General features: G+C 40.0%; 1 protein-coding gene across 4 annotated transcripts in view; it reads left to right on the forward strand.

The window, feature by feature from the left end:
• LOC126426746 (protein LZIC-like) overlaps positions 1 to 19,545 on the forward strand; it is a 68,313-nt gene extending 48,768 nt beyond the window's left edge. For all 4 annotated transcript variants that reach the window (XM_050088734.1, XM_050088731.1, XM_050088732.1 and 1 more), the window contains one exon: positions 19,226 to 19,545. In XM_050088734.1, the coding sequence (XP_049944691.1) occupies positions 19,226 to 19,290 (65 nt within the window). In that variant the 3' untranslated portion in view covers positions 19,291 to 19,545. The remainder of the gene's footprint in view (positions 1 to 19,225) is intronic.
• Positions 19,546 to 19,795: the final 250 nt, after the last annotated feature.

A 19,795-nucleotide genomic window follows, 5' to 3' on the forward strand; every position in this document is an offset into this window, starting at 1 on the left:
ATTCTTTTTGCAGTATATCATCTCCCACTTCATCTACATCCTCTTCCCTTGCTACAAAATTGCCTTCAAGTTCATCTCCCTTGCATAGTCCCTTTATATATTCCTTCCACCTTACAACTTTCCCTTCTTTGTGTAGTACTGGTTTTCTGTTTGAGCTCGTGATACTCATATAGCTCCTCTTTTCTACAAAAATATCTTTAATTTTCCTGTAGGCAGTATGCATTTTTCTGCTAGTAAAATGTGCTTCTAGCCATTCCTGCTTGGCGATTTTGTATTTCCTACCAGTCTCATTTGTTAGATGTTTGTGTTCCCTTTTGCCTGCTTCATTTGCTCCAGTTTTACATGTTCTCCTTTAATCAATTAAATTTGACATCTTCTGTGGTATGCAAGGATATCTACTACCTCTTGTTTTTTTTTACCTATATGATCCTCTGTTGGTTTCACTATTTCATATCTTAAAACTGCCCATTCATCTTCTACTGTATTCCTTTCTGCTGTTCTAGTGAAGTGTCGACAAATACTTCTCCTGTGAAACTCTCAACAACCTGTCGTTCTTTCAGTTTATTTAGGCCCCATCTCCTTAATTATATATCTTTTTGTAATTTCTTCAGTTTTAACCTACAGTTCGTAACCAATAACCTGTGGACAGTGTTCGCATCTGCCCCTGGAAACGTTTTACGACTTAAAACCTGGTTCCTAAATATCTGTCCTACCATCATATAATCACTCTGAAACCTTTCGGAACCTCCAGAGGTTTCTTCCACATGTACAATCGTCTTTCACCATTCTTAAACAAAGTGTTGGCTACGATTAAATTATGCTCTGTGTAAAATTCTACCAGGTGGCTTCCTCTTTCATTCCTTTCCCCGAGTCCATGTTTACGTATTTTTTCTCTCTCTTCCTATTCCAGCTGTTGAGTAATTTCTTTTATCTCATCGTATGTTTCTTCAATCTCTTCATCTGTAGAGCTAGTTTTTGTATAAACTTTTACTACTGTGATGGGTGTGGCCTTCGAGTCTGTCTTGACTACAAACCCCCATTCATCGAATGACCAGCAGAAGTAGTGGCCTGGGATAGCAGATTTGCTGTCTCGGAGGAGGCCAGCATGGCGCTGGTGTTCAAAGGTGTGCTCCTCAACAGTGCATATTGTTAGACCTATATAAGATTTACCATACTCGCACAGAGTTTTATAAATGCTTGCCTGGCGCAACTCTTCAGTCATCTTTTAGTGATTGCAGAAGTGCCAAGATTTTTGATGGAGGATGAAAGATCACTGTAACCTCAAGTTTTCAAAGTGCGCTGCCTGTTTGTGCATAAACATTTACAGTGTGTGTCATCTCGAAGGCCTCTTCCTCGTTCTGCTATTTATATGTCTGTAGTGCTGTCTGTATCTGGTGTGATAAATATCCATTTTACAATTTTGTGGGAAAACAGTTTGGAGATTCCAGGTTGTCGACATCTGAGACGGTACAGGTTCGGTGACTCAGTCGTCGAGAGACCCACTGTTTCAGCCAGGTGGTGACAACTATTTACCTGTAAAGAAATGTCTGAGGGAGTGGGCTTTCGGAATACGAGATTCCCAAGTGTACCGTCACTCTTACGTCGGACTAAGACATCGACAAATGCCAAACGACCATTTTCTTGACGTTTGTATGAAATTTTATGTTTTGACATACAGAGTTTACCCACCTCATAACCGTGGTCACTACTGCACGCTTGTGCAGTGTCACTCACATCAGAGATGAGCTGGTTCGAATTGTGGTGGTGGTGGAGGATCATTTTCACTGCCAGTCTTTGGCTGGCAAGGGAAGAAGAGATGGTGGAATAAAGTCCCTGATCACCAGTCCTTGCACCAACATCTAGGGTTAAATTCAAAACCTGTCAGTGTTTCATGAAATAAAGGTGTATGGCACTTGTGGGGCAGTAAGGAATAATCAAATGATCATTAGTTAGCTATGTCATTACGAAAATACTCTTAAATTATCTGTGTGTGCTTTCCACCTACCTCAGTCATCTACAAGAGCACGGAAACTGTTTTTGTGGTTAGCCAGAGAACGATGGAGGACATACCGACCATAATTCCCAGTCAGCAAGTCTAAAATACTCTTTGTGCTCGCTCCAAAAAGATGTTCCTCTTCACTATTTACTTAGCGGGATCAGCAGTGATGACTACTGTACGTAAAAGTTTTGAGTTTTAACCAATTGATATACTCAGTAAAAGTTCATATGCACCAAATGTAAGTATTAGTAACAGTTCAGAGGTGACCTCTACAAGAAGTTCAAAGTAAAATGGCCCATCACCCCTGTAATCACCAAAAGTTAATTTCTTGCCTTAAAAGTGGAAAATAATCTCCCCACTTGCCATACGAGTTGGTCAGCAGTATGGGTGGTGCACAAACAGTTTCCCCTGTTACACGAACTGCACAGTCCTCAAGTGTTCACTCCGTACTTTTACCAAAAACACATTAAAGTCTGTCCAGCTCTGATGTCATCCGAGGCACAATACGTGACGCTGGTATTCGGGTGATGCGGACAGTTTGATGTCTCGGAGTGAAGTGCCTCCTTTTACTGCCCCTCTGGATGTTTTCATATTGGGGCACATCTAACCTACGCACAGGTCTTTGGTTTGCCTTCCCCACAACATTTTCTGTGTGTTCTTTCCAATTTAAATTGCTCGTAATTGAAATTCCTAGTATTTAGTTGAATTTGCAGTCTTTAGATAAAACTGATTAATCATGTAACCAAAATTTAGCAGATTCCTTTTAGCACTCGTTGGATGACCTTACACTTTTCATTATTTAGGGTCAATTGCCAATTTTCACACCATTCAGATATCTTTTCTAAATCTTTTGCAATTTGCTTGTATGAGTTTACTAGATGATAAACGACAGCATCATATGCAAACAACGTGAGATGGCTGCTCAGATTGTCTCCTAAACAGTTCATGTATCCAAGGAACAGCAGAGGGCCTATAACACTATCTTAGAGAATGCCAAGAGTACTTCTGTTTTGCTTGATGACTTTCCGTCATTTACTATGAACTGTGACCCCTCTGACAGGAAATCACGAATCCAGTCACATAACTGAGACGATATTCCATAAGCACACAATTTCACTACAAGCCACTCATTTGGTACAGTGTCTAAAGCCTTTTCAGGTACTAGAAATACAGAATCAATTTGAAATCCCTTGTCAATAGCACTCAACACTGTGTGTGTGTGTGTGTGTGTGTGTGTGTGTGTGTGTAAAGAGCTCGTTGTGTTTCACAAGAACGATGTTTTCTAAATACTTGTTGACTGTGTGTCAACAGACCGTTCTCTTCGTGGTAATTCATAATGTTCGAACACAGTATATGTTCCAAAATCCAGCTGCATATCAAAGTTAATGACATGGGCCTGTAATTTAGTGGATTACTCTTACTACCTTTCTTGAATGTTAGTGTGGCCTCTGCAGCTTCCCAGTCTTTGGGTACGGATCTAACGTTGAGCAAGCAGTTTTATATGATTGTTAAGTACGGTGCTATTGCATCAGCATACTCTGAAAGGAATCTAATGGGTATAGGGCCTGGACCAGAAGACTTGCTTTTGTTAAGTGACTTAATTTACTTCACTGCTCCGAGGATATCTACTTGTAAGTTACTTATGATGGCACGTGTTCATGGTTCGTCTTCTTTGGTGAAAGAGTTTCAAAAGGCTGTGTTTAGTAACTCTGCTTTCACAACACTGTCATCAATAGCATTTCCATTGCTATCACGAAGAGAAGTTGTTGACTGTATCTTGCCGCTAGCATACTTTACATAAGACCAGAATCTCTTTGGATTTTCTGACAGGTTTCGAGATAAAGTTTCATTTCTCGGGCACGTATTAATTAATAGCTCAGTTGTTTATCAATTTACAATCTTCTTAATTTGTATATAGATGGAGTTAAGTTTTCTTTAGTTACTGAAAAAGTTTCTAGACTGCTTTAAGCATTGCCAGCTAGAATTTTTAGAATGGAGCTGACAGCAGAACATGACCACTGACCTGCCTCTTCAAGATTTGATGTAACCAATGTTACTTACAATACAGTCTTGAGACTTGGTACAGCTGTATTATTACTTGAATGTGATTGAATGCTGTAATTAGAACTTTCTGTTTGCAAATACAAATGATACTTAGTCTACTATGAAAAAGGACGTTCTCATTCTAAATTACATTTTTAGTAAATAACTTGAAAACTAATAGAGGTTGCTTATTGGTGTTCCATATTTAATGTTTTTACATGAAACTGAGGCTACATAATAATTTTCGTCTTTCTGTGTCTTAATATTTATCTGTTTCAGTTTTTTGTAAAAATGCCAGTTTTAACCAAAATATTGGTCTGATCAAGTTGAGACTTGTAACTTTTAATTGTGACATACATTTACATATTCTGAGCAATTTTTAGTTTTCTAGTTTCATTATTCAGCACCACTTTTTTTTCTCAAGAATGTATAATTTTGTTAACATTCATTTGATGTTTCTGAGCCTTTACAATGTTAACATTAATATACTGGAGCATACACTGACAAAGTTTGGAAAAGTTATTTTATTTTTTAATTTCATTCTTAAATTATGGTGCAATCCTTTGTGGAGCGCAGGCGCGTTACGATGACATGTTGCTGGTAGTAGTGAACGGGGGGGAAATCCCCATATCGTCGCTCGCCTCTGTACCTCCTACAACGATACAGTGCTTGTTTTGCCTCACACTCGACAAAATCAGTCCATCGGATGGTGACACTGGGCTCTGTGGCCCCGTCGGTGTTATTTGAAAGGAGTAGGCTCACCACCTCATTTCCATTTACCCACAAAAATGCAAACCCAACACTATACTGCACAAGCATTCATCGGTCATCCACACAACACCGGTACACACTTGATAACTTCATAACCGGATAGAGGAAGGCAATGGCAAGCCACATCCACTAAGTCCTGAGTACGGCGATGCAGGATTTCTGCATCTGCTCCCTATCGTTACTTTGCTGGAGACTGTATGATGAATGGGGTTCAGATATTGCAGGAACTCTGAGACTGTCGAAACCAAGAGGCTAAACTGTGAAACTATCATCAGCACACTGCCAGAGAACTGTTAGTTTTAAAGCAGCTGAATCGAGTGCTTACTCCTCAAAATCTTCTGTAAAAAGATTGGCAACCATGGGGGATAAAGGACTCCCCATAGTGATACCCTCAGATTGGTTATAAAATTCATTGTTAAATAAAAACCAGTAGGAACAGATAGATAGCTACTTACTGTAAGGGTGAGATGTTAAAAGTTGCAGACAGGCACAGTTAAGACACTTACACACTAGCTTTCAGACACAGTCTTCATCAGAAAAAGACAGAGAGAGAGAGATACACACACACATTATTTCACACAAGCAAACACACCTCACGCACACATGACTGTCAAATCCAGCGGCTCGGACCAATAATGCCAGGTTTTTGAGGACCGGGGACTGGCAGAATCTGAAAAGTTGAGTCATTGTGAAAGGAGGGGTAGGCTCCATAGAAAGGAATTTTTATGGTAAGCTGTGGGGGCGGGGGCATTTTACAGTTTAGGCAGCAATTAATAAATAGAATACGGGACTCATTACGAAATAAACCTGACTGTGCCTAGTACAAATTCGTGACTCTTTTACATTTAAAATGTTAAAGGGATTCAATTAAAAACTGGAAAAGTCACTTAGAGATAATGACAGTGCAAGTCAAATTACTTCGTTTTGTTATCCCTTTTAGCATGTAGCACACCTCCCTAACAATATCTAAGCCCATTCAGTCCTGTGTTAAGTTATGCTTGTTTCACATTCACACTGAAGTAACCATTCCTACATTGTGTTTCCTCATTAATTAAACAGGTAATCACTGATAACAGAAGCCTTTTCGTTTGTGTTCTACTATCGGTGTGTGTTAGCTGATGATTAGTTTGGCTTTAGGAAAAGTAAAGGCACCACGGAGCCAGTTCTAATGTTGCAGTTGATAATGGAAGCAAGACAAAAAAATACGTTAAGCTATAGGGAAAGATGGGTAATATACAATATGCACAAGATCCGAGGGGAAACAATAAGATTGGTAGACAAAGAACGATGTGCTCAGATTAAAAAGAGTGCAAGACTGGGATGTAGTCTTTCACCCCTACTGTTGAATGTCTACATTGAAGAAACAATGACAGAAATGAAAGAAAGGCTCAGTAGCGGAATTAAAATTCAAGGTGAAAGGATATCAGTGATGAGATTCACTGATGACATTGCTATCCTTAGAGAGTGAAGAACAACTACAGGATGTACTGACTGGAATGAACAGTCTAATGACTACAGAATATGGATTGAAAGTAAATTGAAGAAAGATGAAAGTAGTGAGAAGTAGCAGAAGTTAGAACAGCGAGAAACTTAACAGGAGTATTGGTGATCACGAAATACCTGAAGTTAAGGAATCCTGCTACCTAGGCAGCTAAATAACCCATGACAGATGGAGCAAGGAGGACATCAGAAGCAGACTAGCACTGGCAAAACGGGCATGCCTGGCCAAGGAAGTCTACTAGAATCAAACATACGCCTTAATTTGATAAAGAAATTTCTGAGAATGTACGTATGGAGCACAGTGTTGTATGTTAGTGAAGCAGGGACTGCGGGAAATCTGGAACAGAGGAGATTCAAAACATCTGAGCTGTGGTGCTACAGAAGAATATTGGAAATTAGGTGGACTGAAAAGATAAGGAAAGAGGAGGTTCTTCGCAGGATCTGCGAGAGAAGAATATATGGGAAACACTGAGAAGGAGGGGGGACAGGATAGTAGGACATCTAAGACACTGCAGAATGACTTGCGTGGTACTAGTGATAACTGTATAGGGTAAAAACTGTAGAGGAAGGCAGAGATTGGAATACATCCAGCAAATAATTTAGGATGTAGGTTTCAAGTGCTACTCTGAGATGAAGAGGTTGGCACAGAAATTCAAGGTGGGCCACATCAAACCAGCCAGAAGACTGATGATGCAGAGAGAGAGAGAGAGAGAGAGAGAGAGAGAGAGAGAGAGAGAAAGTAAACATATATCTCCACGAGAATAACTGATTTTCAAACACAACACTGTTTTTATGGTAAGTAGCAATCTGTCTTTTTGTACACTGTTGATATTCTACCAGATTATTAGTTACTATCTATCCACGACACAGTTACATGCGCAGGAGGTCAGTGCTGATTCAACTTCACACACCAAGATGGTGGATGACCATTAGCTCTGGGGCATTGTTGTTTTACAGCAAGACACTGCTCCCTCAGACAAAAGAAGCTCAGCTCCTGACAGCAAAGGTAGCAGTACAAAAGGGTCATATGTGAAGAGCCTCATGGAATTTCAAACATCATCCAACTACTCCAATTGAATCAGAGAACGAAGAGAGAAAGAAGGAAAACTAACTCGAGAAGTGAATGCAGTTGTGTAATTGTAGCCGATTGATAGCTGAAATGATAAAAAAAGAGTGAAGCGGCTACGTGGGTACCGTGGGCTGTGTGGAAGGGACTGGACGCTTTTTTAAGTTAGAGGGTCTCAGGGAACCACAGAAAGGGTGTCCATCTAAAAGGGGTCAGGTAAAATGCAGTAAGTTAGTTGTAGAAACGATTGGTACTGTAGTTGTAAATTGTCGTAGCTGTGATGGGAAAGGACCAGAGCTCCAAGCCCTAATAGAAAGCACTGAAGCTCAAATAATTATAGCTACAGAAAGCTGGCTAAAGGCGGAAATAAGTTCAGCTGAAATTTTTTCAAATGATCTAACAGTGTTCAGAAAGGGTAGATTAAATACAGTTGGCAGTGGAGTATTTACTGCTGTCAAAAGTAGTTTGCCTAGTAGTGAAATTGAAGTAGATAGTTCCTGTGAAATAGTATGAGTAGAGGTTATACTCGACAATCAGATGAAACTATTAATTGGATCATTTTACCCCCACCCCCCTTCCCGACTCGGAAGATATAGTTGTTGAACATTTCAAAGAAAACTTGAGTCTCATTTCAAATAGGTACCCCACTCATACAGTTACAGTTGGTGGCAACTTCAATCTACCCTCAATAAGCTAAAACAATTATACGTATAAAGCCAGCGGCAGGTGTAAAACGTCATCCAGAATTGTACTGAATGCTTTCTCAGAAAATTATTTTGAACAATTGGTTCATGAGCCCGCTCAAAGTGTAAATGGTTGCGAAAGCATACTTTACCTCTTAGTGACAAATAATCCTGGACAAATAGTGAATATTGTGACAAATATAGGGATTAGTGACCACAAGGCAGTTGCTGCTACGCTGAATGCTGTAACATCTACAACCATAAAAAACAAATGCAAAGTATATCTGTCTAAAAAAGATGATAAAAATGCTCTTAATGCTATTTTAAGAGACAGTCTTCACTCTTTCCGATCTGATCATGTAAGCGTAGACAAGTTGTGGAATGATTTCAAAGAGATAGTATTGACAGCAGTTGAGAGATATATACCACGTAAATTAATAAGTGATGGTACTGATCCCCCCATAGTACATCAAACGGGTCAGATCGCTGTTGCAAAAGCATGTCAAATTTACAAGAATGCAAAATTCTGAAGACTGGCAAAGCTTTACAGAAGCTCGAAATCTAGCGCGTACTTCAGTACGAGGTGCTTTTAATAATTTCCATAATGAAACTCTGTCCCGAAATCTGGCAGAAAGCCCAGAGAGATCCTGATCATACATAAAGTACACCAGTGGCAAGACGCAATCAATACCTTCACTGCGCGATAACAACGGTGAAGTCACTGATGACAGTGCTACTAAAGCAGAGTAATTAAACACTGTTTTCCGAAACTCCTTCACCAAAGAAGACGAAGTAAATATTCCTGAATTCCAATCAACAACAACTGCCAAGATGAGAAACATAGAAGTAGATATCCTCAGTGTCACAAAGCAGCTTAAATCACTTAATAAAGGCAAGGCCTCCGGTCCAGATTGTATACCAGCCAGGTTCCTCTCAGAGTATGCTGATAAAATAGCTGCATATTTAGCAATTATATACAACCCCTCGGTCACAGAAAGACTGTACCTAAAGACTGGAAAATTGCTCAAGTCACACCAATACCCAAAAAGGGAAGTAGGAGTAATCTGCTGATTTACAGGCCTATATCACTAACGTCATTTCCAGTAGGGTTTTAGAACATATACTGTATTTGAACATTATGTAGTACCTCGAAGAAAACGATTTATTGACACATAGTTAGCATGGATTCAGAAAATATCATTCTTGCTTAACATAACTAGCTCTTTATACTTGTGAAGTAATGAGTGCTGTCAACGGGGGATGTCAAATTGATTCCATATTTTTAGATTTTCAGAAGGCTTTAGACACCGTTCCTCACAAGCGTCTTCTAATCAAACTGCCTGCCTACGGAGTATCGCCTCAGTTGTGCGACTGGATTCATGATTTCCTGTGAAAAAGGTCACAGTTCGTAGCAATAGACAGAAAGTCATCCAGTAAAACAGACATCCGGCGTTCCCCAAGGAAGCGTTATAGGTCCTCTATTGTTCCTGATGTATATTAACGACATAGGAGACAATCTGAGTAGCAGTGTTAGATTGTTTGCAGATTATGCTGTCATTTACCGTCTTGTAAAATCATCAGATGATCAAAACGACTTGCAAAATGATTTAGATAAGATACCTGTGAAAAGTGGCAATTGACCCTGAATAAAGAAAAGTGTGACGTTATTCACACGAGTACTAAAAGAAATCATCTAAATTTAGATTACGCGATAAGTCACACAAATCTGAAGGCTGTAAATTCAGCTAAGTACTTAGGGATTACAGTTACAAATAACCTAAATTGGAACGATCACATAGGTAATGTTGTGGGTAGAGGAAACCAAAGACTGCGATTTATTGGCAGAACACAAAAGGCGCATCAGGACTACTAAAGACTGCTTGTGCGCCCTATTCTGGAGTACTGCTGTGCGGTGTGGGGTCCGCAGTAGGTGGGACTGACAGATGACATAGAAAAAGAAGGGCAGCTCGTTTTGTATTATCGCGAAATAGGGGAGATAGTGCCACAGACATGATACATGAATTGGAGTGGCAATCATTAAAACAAAAGTGTTTTTCATTGCGACGAAATCATCTCATGATATTTCAATCACCAGTTTTCTCCTCCGATCGCGAAAACATTCTGTTGGCACCACCTACATAGGGAGAAATGATGATCATAATAAAATAAGAGAGATCAGGGCTCGCACAGAAAAATTTAAGTGCTCGTTTTTCCTGCACACCATTCGAGAGTGGAATGGTAGAGAGACAGTTTGAAGGCGGTTCATTTAACCCTCTGCCAGGCTCTTTATTGTGAGTAGCAGAGTAATCAAGTAGATGTAGGTGTAGAATTACACAGTAGACTTCTCCAGAGGTGAATGCAGATTTGTATGCATCTGCTTCGAAGCCACAATGATACTTGCACATGCACTAATGGTTTTACTTGTCAAATAAGGTTATAACTAGTATAAAGTTGCTGTAGGCTCAGCACATTATGTAAAGTTTTGTTCATAGTGAAAAAAATGTGGGGTGTGAGACGTTATGTAGAGCAATTCGGTTATGAATCAAAAGATATGAAAGGGAAATAGTAGCAATGAAGAGAGCTAGACATAGATGTAACTTATCCCTGATCTTTTTGATTTTGTATATTGAGGAAGCAGTAGAGGAAACCAAGGAGAAGTTTGGAAGAAGAATTAAAGTTGAAAGAGAAGGAATATAAACCTAGAGATTTAGTGATGACATTGTAATCCTTCAAAGATGGAAAAGGTCTTTGTGTGGACAGTGTCTTGAGGTTGTAAGGTGAACATCAACAGAAGTGAAACAAATGTAATAGAATCAAGTTGAATGAAATTCAGTATGCTGAGGAAACTGACACACTAAAAGTAATATGTTTGTCATGCTGTTTGGGCAACAAACTAACTGGCTATGGTCAAAATAGAGAGGGTATAAAATGCAGACTGGCTGGAGCAAGAGAACCTTTTTTAAAAAGAGATTTTGTTAATGTCAAATTTGGATTCAAATGTTAACAGGTCTGTTGTGAAGTTATTTGTGTGGAGTGTAGCCTCGTACAGAAGTGAAAAAATGCACGATAAACATTTCTGACGAGAACAGGTGATTAGGTTGAGAAGGTTGAGCAGTTAGTTAGGAGGTACAGAATCAAACTGAGGACAAAAAAAATTTATAGTACAGCTTGATTAAAAGATGGGATTAAGTGTAACTTTAACACTGTCCGAATAGGTCTCTGGAAGGCCCAATGCTGCCGGCAGACTGCCGTGTCATCCTCAGCCGGAAGGTGTCACTGGGTGTGGATGTGGAGGGCAAGTGGTCAGCAAACTCCTCTCCTGGCTGTTGTCTGTTTTTGTGACTGAAGCCGCTGCTTCTCAATTGAGGAACTCCTCAGGCAGCCTCAGAATGGCCCAGTGCACCCGCCTTGCCAACAGCGCTCAGTAGATCCGAGCGGACACCCAGCAGAGTGCTTGCCGAGCTCGGCAGTGTATAACTGTGGTAATCTGGAGCACCGAGGAATCATCAGGTTTGAAATTGATGGAAGGGTGTCCGGGGGGGGGGGGGGGGGGGGGATAATTGACCTGAGGGGAGGGGGAGCAGTGAAAATTGTGGGAAGAGGCCAAGGGATGAATACAGTAAGCGACTTGAGGTGCTTGTAGGCTCCAGGAGTTACGCAGAACTGCAGAGGATTCCACAGGACGGACTTATTAGGTATTGCCTAAGGCAATGGAGAAGTATTTGTCCAGGGTTTTAAGAACTTGGTATTATGAAATCCCTTACTTTCAAGTATTTTCTGTTTTATACTACATTTCATCCTATCAGATACATTGGTATAGTTGACGAATCCATTATTTGGTTCTCTTCTAAGATGCTATTTGTCAAACTCTTGTTAGTATGATCCCTGCGTATAACATATATGCAATAGTCAAGTATAAGCAGAGCGGTCTCAGGCGCTGCAGTCTTGGGCTGTGCGGCTGGTCCCGGCGGAGGTTCGAGTCCTCCCTCGGGCGTGGGTGTGTGTGTTTGTCCTTAGGATAATTTAGGTTAAGTAGTGTGTAAGCTTAGGGACTGATGACCTTAGCAGTTAAGTCCCATAAGATTTCACACACATTTGGACAATAGTCAAGTTCTTACATCTGCAGTTTTCTGCAATGGATCTATATCCTTCCTTAAACGTGGATATAATTATTGCCTCACACCATTCTGGGGAGTCGTCTTCTATTCATTAAGGCTTTCAAATTCACTGTCTGAATATGTCTGATATTAGTTTTCTGCAACGGCTCCGATGACAGATGATGTCCGACAAGTTTCCATTATTGTGCTCTAAATGAGAGCTGGGAGAATGCAGTGAGTAGAAAAATTGGACTGGAAAAGGTGAAATGCAAGTGTTTAGTTTTTAAGAGGTCACTGTTACATTTGAAGAGTTACAAACTTTTAAAGTAAAACTATCTTTACCACCAATCTTCCTGCTTCTTTATACGGTTACAGCATCTTACTAAGCAACCTCACAGACTGGCACTGTTTGATTTTCTCATTGCTTACAAGATTTGAAGCTTGGTGCCCAGGCATCACTTTACTAAAGCAGTAAGATTTACTCCTGACAAACACCAGGAAAACTCTCCTTTCAAGATTAGAAAATGTCCAAGTACCTGTAGGTACAAAACTTTTGGATGTTATTGACATTTTCACCAGCAGCTGATTACGTAGCTTGCAAGACTTGAAATTGGGAAGTAACTGATTCAGTTCTGACGTATGTGTCTAGGGTTTTAAAGTTTTGTGATGTGTCTGGACTCTGGCCTAAACTTTAAGGCTGGCAGTTTTAGTGTATTGCAGAGTGGCTGGCTCCTCCCTTTTTTCCTTGCGGTCAGCCAGCCACTACCATCTGCTATATGGTTTAGGTTCCTCTACCACTTTCTTCCTGTGTTGTCCGTGTTTTACTGCTGACGACATGCTTCGTCCCACGCTTCGGTGTGGATAGGCACATATTTTTCGAACCTTAGTACCTGTGTTTTACATTCTGTTTTATCTTACTGTTCTGAGTATTTTCTTGACACCTGTCTCAATCTGTTACTGAGCGGGCGGTGAAGACCTAAAACTCTCTACTACTACTACTACTACTACTACTGATACAGTTCTCAACAGCAGCACCTAATTTTATGCTCTTTAATTCTGAATTTGTTATCAATGGAAATTTTAATTAATCGGCATTGGATCATAATTTTTTGATATAAAAAACATTATTTTTAATTACTAAGTACATTAAAATGCATATATTCACAATAAATTAAAATTTGGCACAATATTGCAAAATGCCAATTAGAAAATGACATACTTTTTATTTCTAGAGAATGAATAGTGTTATTGATGTATATAATTTCTCATTTCACAATAAGGTATTTTGCATGTGCATACCGATTTTCAATTTATTGTCATATGAACGAGAATTTAAATTAAAAAAGATTTTTACTAAATAAATACGGTTCATTATTCGTTAATTAACATGTTCATGTAATAATAAATACAGAATGAAATGAAGAAAAAAAAATGCTAGTAGTGAGAATTGAAGCACTGACTTAACAGAAACAAAACATTTTTGCTACACAATTAGCTACCACTGACATGTTAGTAGGATCAAATGTTTTCTGCTTAATGGTGCTCAGAAATCTTCTAATCTTCAAAATGTTTTTTTTTAACTCTCCAACTGCTTTAGGAAACTGTTGTCTAGGAGAAAATCGAAAGAGCCCAACCTGTAAAGTCACCTATTAGCCCTTCCAGTTTCATGCTCTGTCTACTGTTACTTACAGTCTCTGTATCTGCAACTATTGCACCCCTTGTTAAGATATGAGCTTTTCTGCTGTCTTTGTATTTCAGTATTGTACATTCATCCATTCATTCATTCAATGGATTCTGTAAACCCTGTCAGGAGGGGAAACCTACTTAAGCTGTACATTGACAAAAGAAATGGGAATGTGGAAACTTAATGTGTGTAGTATACTAACAGCAAACTATCATTCTATTGCTTACTGCTGTTCACACTTCTGCTGTTTAATTGAGTACATTGGAACGAAACCTGCTGCTACTTTCTCAGCTTTACTGCACAGCTGCTGTTCACTGCTGTTAGTAGCTGGGATATTTACTCAGTTGTAATGATATTTTTCAGATAGTATATTTTTACATGTATAAATAGCTTGTGTCTGTATATGTGTGGATGGATATGTGTGTGTGTGCGAGTGTATACCCGTCCTTTTTTCCCCCTAAGGTAAGTGTTTCCGCTCCCGGAATTGGAATGACTCCTTACCCTCTCCTTTAAAACCCACATCCTTTCGTCTTTCCCTCTCCTTCCCTCTTTCCTGACGAAGCAACCGTTGGTTGTGAAAGCTAGAATTTTGTGTGTATATTTGTGTTTGTTTGTGTGTCTATTGACGTGCCAGTGCTTTCGTTTGGTAAGTCACATCATCTTTGTTTTTAGATATATTTTTCCCACGTGGAATGTTTCCCTCTATTATAGAAATACTCACTCTTATTTGTAACACAGTATTAATTGCCATACATTTTGTAACAAGCACTGTTGCTTGCCGTGTAGCTGTCAGAACTTTCAGTGTCTGAATGTAGATATTTGGATAATTTTCAGAAATAATTGCTAATAAGGTACACGATACTCATTTTACGAAGGTTTGAAGCTCCTCTTTTCGTTCTTCTGTGTTTAAAATTTAAAAACTGGGTTGCTTTGGAAATCGGCCTTATGCAAACACATTTAGTTTATTTTTATATTTCCCCAGACATGTTTTGACACCAGTGTGTCATTGTCTGTCGGTTAAATTTTTATTTCTGTGAAGTACAATATCACATTTGTAATAATTTAACTACTGTAGGCCTCAGAAATACAATATTTGCAATTTGCTTCATTTTGTTTGGACACTCACCTTAAAATTACATCGCTAATTGAACTGTATTATTGTACATCAGTTTTAGCACTCGTTTTCATCATCATCATAATAATCCTCATCATCTGTAATCTGCAAACTAGCCACGAAAAAAATTATTGTGTATTTGTGGAGAGCTGTTTCGAGGGTAGAGGTTATGTACATTTCTGTACTTATATTTTCCATCCTGTTTTGTGTCCCTGATTGGTGTCTCAATCAGCTACTATTTAGTGCATTGCTTTCACTCAGTTTTTCATAAATTTCTGCTCACTACACGATTTAAAAGTGAGGAAACTATGATATAATCTTGTCACACTATCAGTAGAGTGACAGTGTCTCGTTGTTGCGGCATTTGGACGAGTTTCCTGCTCGACATCTACAAAGTGTAAGGTTCGTGTCCAGTCTGTTCCCTCGCAGTCATCGGACTGCAGACTCCTCTGCAGAAGCCCCCGACGGGTTGGCCAGTCGTGTGCCTGCGGAAGAGATGTTGTGGCCGGTGGTGGGAGGGCTCCGCGGTGGTGCAGAAGGGGATCTGGGCCTTGACTTGTGCCAGCTGCCTCTGTGTCTTTCGTATCAACATGTTCGCGACACGTTTTCGCCGAAGCCACGTGCCGTGTGCAGCTCGGTGAGAAACAACTGTCCAGATGTCGAGATTGTCAGGTACTCGTATCTCCACTGCCTGTTTGATGACTGAATCCCAGAATTCATTGGCTTCTCGCAGCACCTTTGTTCAAAAACAAACAAGTGTCCTTACTCGATGCTGTGTTCTGCCACTGCAGACTTGCCAGTTCGCTCAAGGCAAACTGTTCTTAACGTGTCCCGAACTGTGTTGCGAGATGCGTCGCTGCATCTGGCTGGTGTACTGTATGTCACTCTAGAACCTAATGCGGCAGGCACCAACCGGTCGTAGCCCCGGTCGGCCTACGATTGACCCAAGCACTTTCTTGATTGCACCTGTTAATCAGAAAAATTTGTTCGTTACCCTGGCAGTCTTGGCCGCGGTCAGCCCCGGGTGCAGAAGGAATGCTGCACACTCGGTTTCTCCTTTTCAGTCCTTTTCATTCTTCATCTCACTCGGCTGGAGAGTGCGGCTGCAGCACCAGTAGAGTGGGTGGTGTGCAGCACAGCGGCCACACACAGTGATGCACTTCACTGTACTGTTTGAAGCATGTGAGGCATGTTCGCTTTAGCCAAACTGGTAAATTGGCAGTGCAGTGCACATTGTCAACATGGGACACAAGTTGTTTTTGAACAGACAAAGGTACAGCAACATGCTGGCAGGTTCTGGGATTCAATCGTCAAAGAGGCAGAGGAAATGAGTTCAGTGTAATGTTGTCAACTGGGAAGTGGTTTCCAAGTGGCGTAACGTTAGTAAAAAAAAGTCCAGAAGACTCTGATGTAAAAGCAGCTGAGGCAGCTGCTGGAATAAACGGGCAGCACCAGGATTTGAAACCTTGACCGCCACCCATTCCACACATTGTGGAGGCTCCGCAATCGAGTATGTGGGAGGAGTCTGGAATCCAGCGGTTATATCATAACAGACTTGATGTAAACCTGACAGTTTGCCTGAAGACGGTGAATGGGAACTCGTAAAAATTTTGCAGTTATGTAATGTTGTGACTTTGCTGGTAACGCTAGAAAATTTTGCACAAGAAGTTCTCTAAGAAAGCCTGCATCACCATGGAGAAAAAGTCCACATATTTTGGGAGACTAAACTTGGATATCATATTTTCAAATTACAAAAGTATGTTTCAAGAATATTATGTGGCATTCGTTCCAAAAAATTATGCAGACACATGTCCATAAGACATGTCCCTAACACTTATTATTTTTGACTGTTGTTTCACAATGTGTGCACCCATTAATTTTGTCTTAACCTATATTTCTTTTTACTTAGAAAGTAGTGGAAAGCATGAATATTATAATAATAATAATAATATGACACAAAACCTTTACAGAGACGTCAAGGAGTTAATATTAGCACAGGTGGGAATACAATAAATGGTAGCACATGTATGTATTTATTTAGCTCGGGAAGATTAGGACCATCGGTCCCTGCCTTTCATTTGACTAAGCGTTCTACATTGCATTTCATTCATTACAATAAGCATATGTATGGGTTGCAGCTAATATACAATAAAACATTTAGAAATTATTATGGTCATGAAAAGTAAAATCATGTAGCAACTTTCATGTCCTGTCATTAAAGTGAGGGAGTGTAGAACAGAATTAAACAACTTGTTGGTGTGGGCATTCTGCACGAGTGTAGGGAACCCACACACAAACACTTAAACTTGATAAAATAGGTAAGCACTGTAATAAAATAGTCGTTCATGACCTTAATTTCTTTCCTTACGTTGCATTTAAGTAAAATGTACATTCTTGCATTTTTGTGCATACCAGAGGCCCCTCTCTGCCATATATGTGGAATATGACTCATGCCAGTAAATAACAGCATACCCCACTAGATTCTGTGATACGCCAAAGATGTGCAAATGTCGACATCCTCTTAAGTAAATTAGAATATAATGATGTCGCAAGAAGTTCTTCCAACTGGTTCGAGTCATAGCTGTTTAATAGTAAATGGAGGGTTTACGAAGGGAAAAGTTATTCATTAAGCTGTTTTGTTTACAGTTGGCACTATAACAACAGTGTCAGATGTACTTTTAGAAAGTGGTGCTAATGAAATTTTCATGGGATTTAGTTGATGATCTCTTGCCAGTTTGCTTTGAAATGCTCTCCACATAAAGTTGAGAACTACAAGAGGTTTTTTTCACACAATATATGTTCAATATACGAGATCACACAGACAGGAATAGTTGGAAGTGTGCATTTCTTAAAACTTGCTAATAAATTCAGTTGTAAAGGATTACTGAAATGCTCAAACAAATATTTGTTGTCATGTGTAGGCGACACGTACTATAGAGGGGGAACGGGATCCTGTCATACTTAAATTGCAATCCATAGTCCCATAAAATTTTGTGTTTTGGGATTAACTCATCAAGCCGAAGTAATACTAATTTCTTGTATGATGAACTCGAGTGTGTGTTGTTAAAGCGTTTTTAACAAACTAGGAATGGTAACTATTGCTACTCTGTACATTCCCGTTTCCAGTCTGAAGACTGGTCTGATGCAGCTCTCCAGGCTAGCCTGTCCTGTGCAAGACTCTTCATCTCCAAATAACTACTGTAGCCTAAATACATTTGAACATGCTTACTGTAGTCAAGCCTTGGTGTCCCTTAATTTTAATGCTTCCCCCTCTTTTTGCGCTTCCCCCTCTTTTTGCACGCGCGCACACACACACACACACACACACACACACACACACACACACACACACACACACACACACACACGGTTGCGTGCACCTTACGTGGTGCCGTGTGGACATCCAGTGCATTCCAGACATGCATGCGTGCATGTGTACTTCATCTCGAAAAAGGATTACTGTAAAAATTAGCAAGTTTTCCGTTTTCCGTTTTCTTTTTGTGAACCTCTCAACGACTCGACGCTTCTGCTTTTCGGTGACTAATCTTTAGCACTCTTATGTAGCATCTCATTTTAAATGCCTCTGTTCTCATCTCAGCTGAACTGATTATCGACCATGTTTCACCTTCATATAGTGCTGCATTAAAGAAAAACAGTGTGAGACGTTGACAAATTCCTGTAGGGAGTTTGCATTTTATGTCCACTTTATTTTAGCCATCATTAGTTATTTTGGTGCTCAAACAGCAAACTCTTCTACTTTAAGGATCTAATTCCGTATCTGAATGCCTTCAAAATTGCCCTATTTAATTTGACTGTATTGCAGTACCTTTGTTTTACACTTGTTGATGTTCTTTCTCAAACATCATTTAAGACGCTACCCATTGCACGCAACTTCTCTTCCGAGCCCTTTTGCTACCACTAACAGAATCATTGGCGGACATCTGTGTTTTTATTTCTTCTTTTTGAACTTTAATTATCTTTCAGAATTTCTTTTTGGTTTCCTTGATTGAGTATTGCTGGGGATAGGCTACAATCACATCTTCCTCAACTACTGCCTCCCTTTCATGCTCCTTGACTTTTGTAACCTATTTCTGGTTCCTGTACCACTTGTAGGTACCCTTCTGCTCCCTGTAGTTTATCCCTAGGAACTTCAGAATTCCAATTGACATTATAAAATACTTTTTCTGTATCTACATATGCTACAGATGTGTGTCAAATTTAATGTAACGATGTGATCATATGTGACACTCGTGGTGTGCGTATTACAGATTCGAGTCGACAGCGTGCCCTGGACATGGTGGGCTCCGAAGTGCGGGCCGTCGCCAGGTCCTGATGTTGCACCCCGGAAACCGTTTCTGAGGTGGCGTCACAGAGGGAGATGTGTTTAGTGACTGCCGCCGCCAGATACGTCGAATGCTGTGCCCCACTGTGCCGTCCTGTTCCTAAACATTGGGAGGCAGCTGCAAAGCCAGGAACTGGGCGGATTCATTTTATTTGTACAAAAATGTTCTGTCAGCACACAAGGTGCTGAGAGGGACCAAGATAGCAGTCCCACACCAGGTGTCTGCAATAAAGTAATGGAAACCACCGAGCTGTTGCATTCATTGCTACCCCAAATCCTGCCAAATAAAGCTTATCACTCAGCACAATAAGTGTGTTGTGAGAATTGAAAATTTGGCCAGACCGTGACTCCCAACCAGACCTTTTGCACATCACAAGCAGCCTGTGTGTTAACCATTACTCTATTATTTTTTTATCCATTATTTTTGTTGTTGTTGTCACTATACTGGAACCTCTTTTATCCAGACTAGATGGCTGTATACGTCATCCGGAGTGTA

This window comes from Schistocerca serialis, chromosome 11 (assembly GCF_023864345.2).
Source record: "Schistocerca serialis cubense isolate TAMUIC-IGC-003099 chromosome 11, iqSchSeri2.2, whole genome shotgun sequence".
NCBI classification, from domain to species: domain Eukaryota; kingdom Metazoa; phylum Arthropoda; class Insecta; order Orthoptera; family Acrididae; genus Schistocerca; species Schistocerca serialis.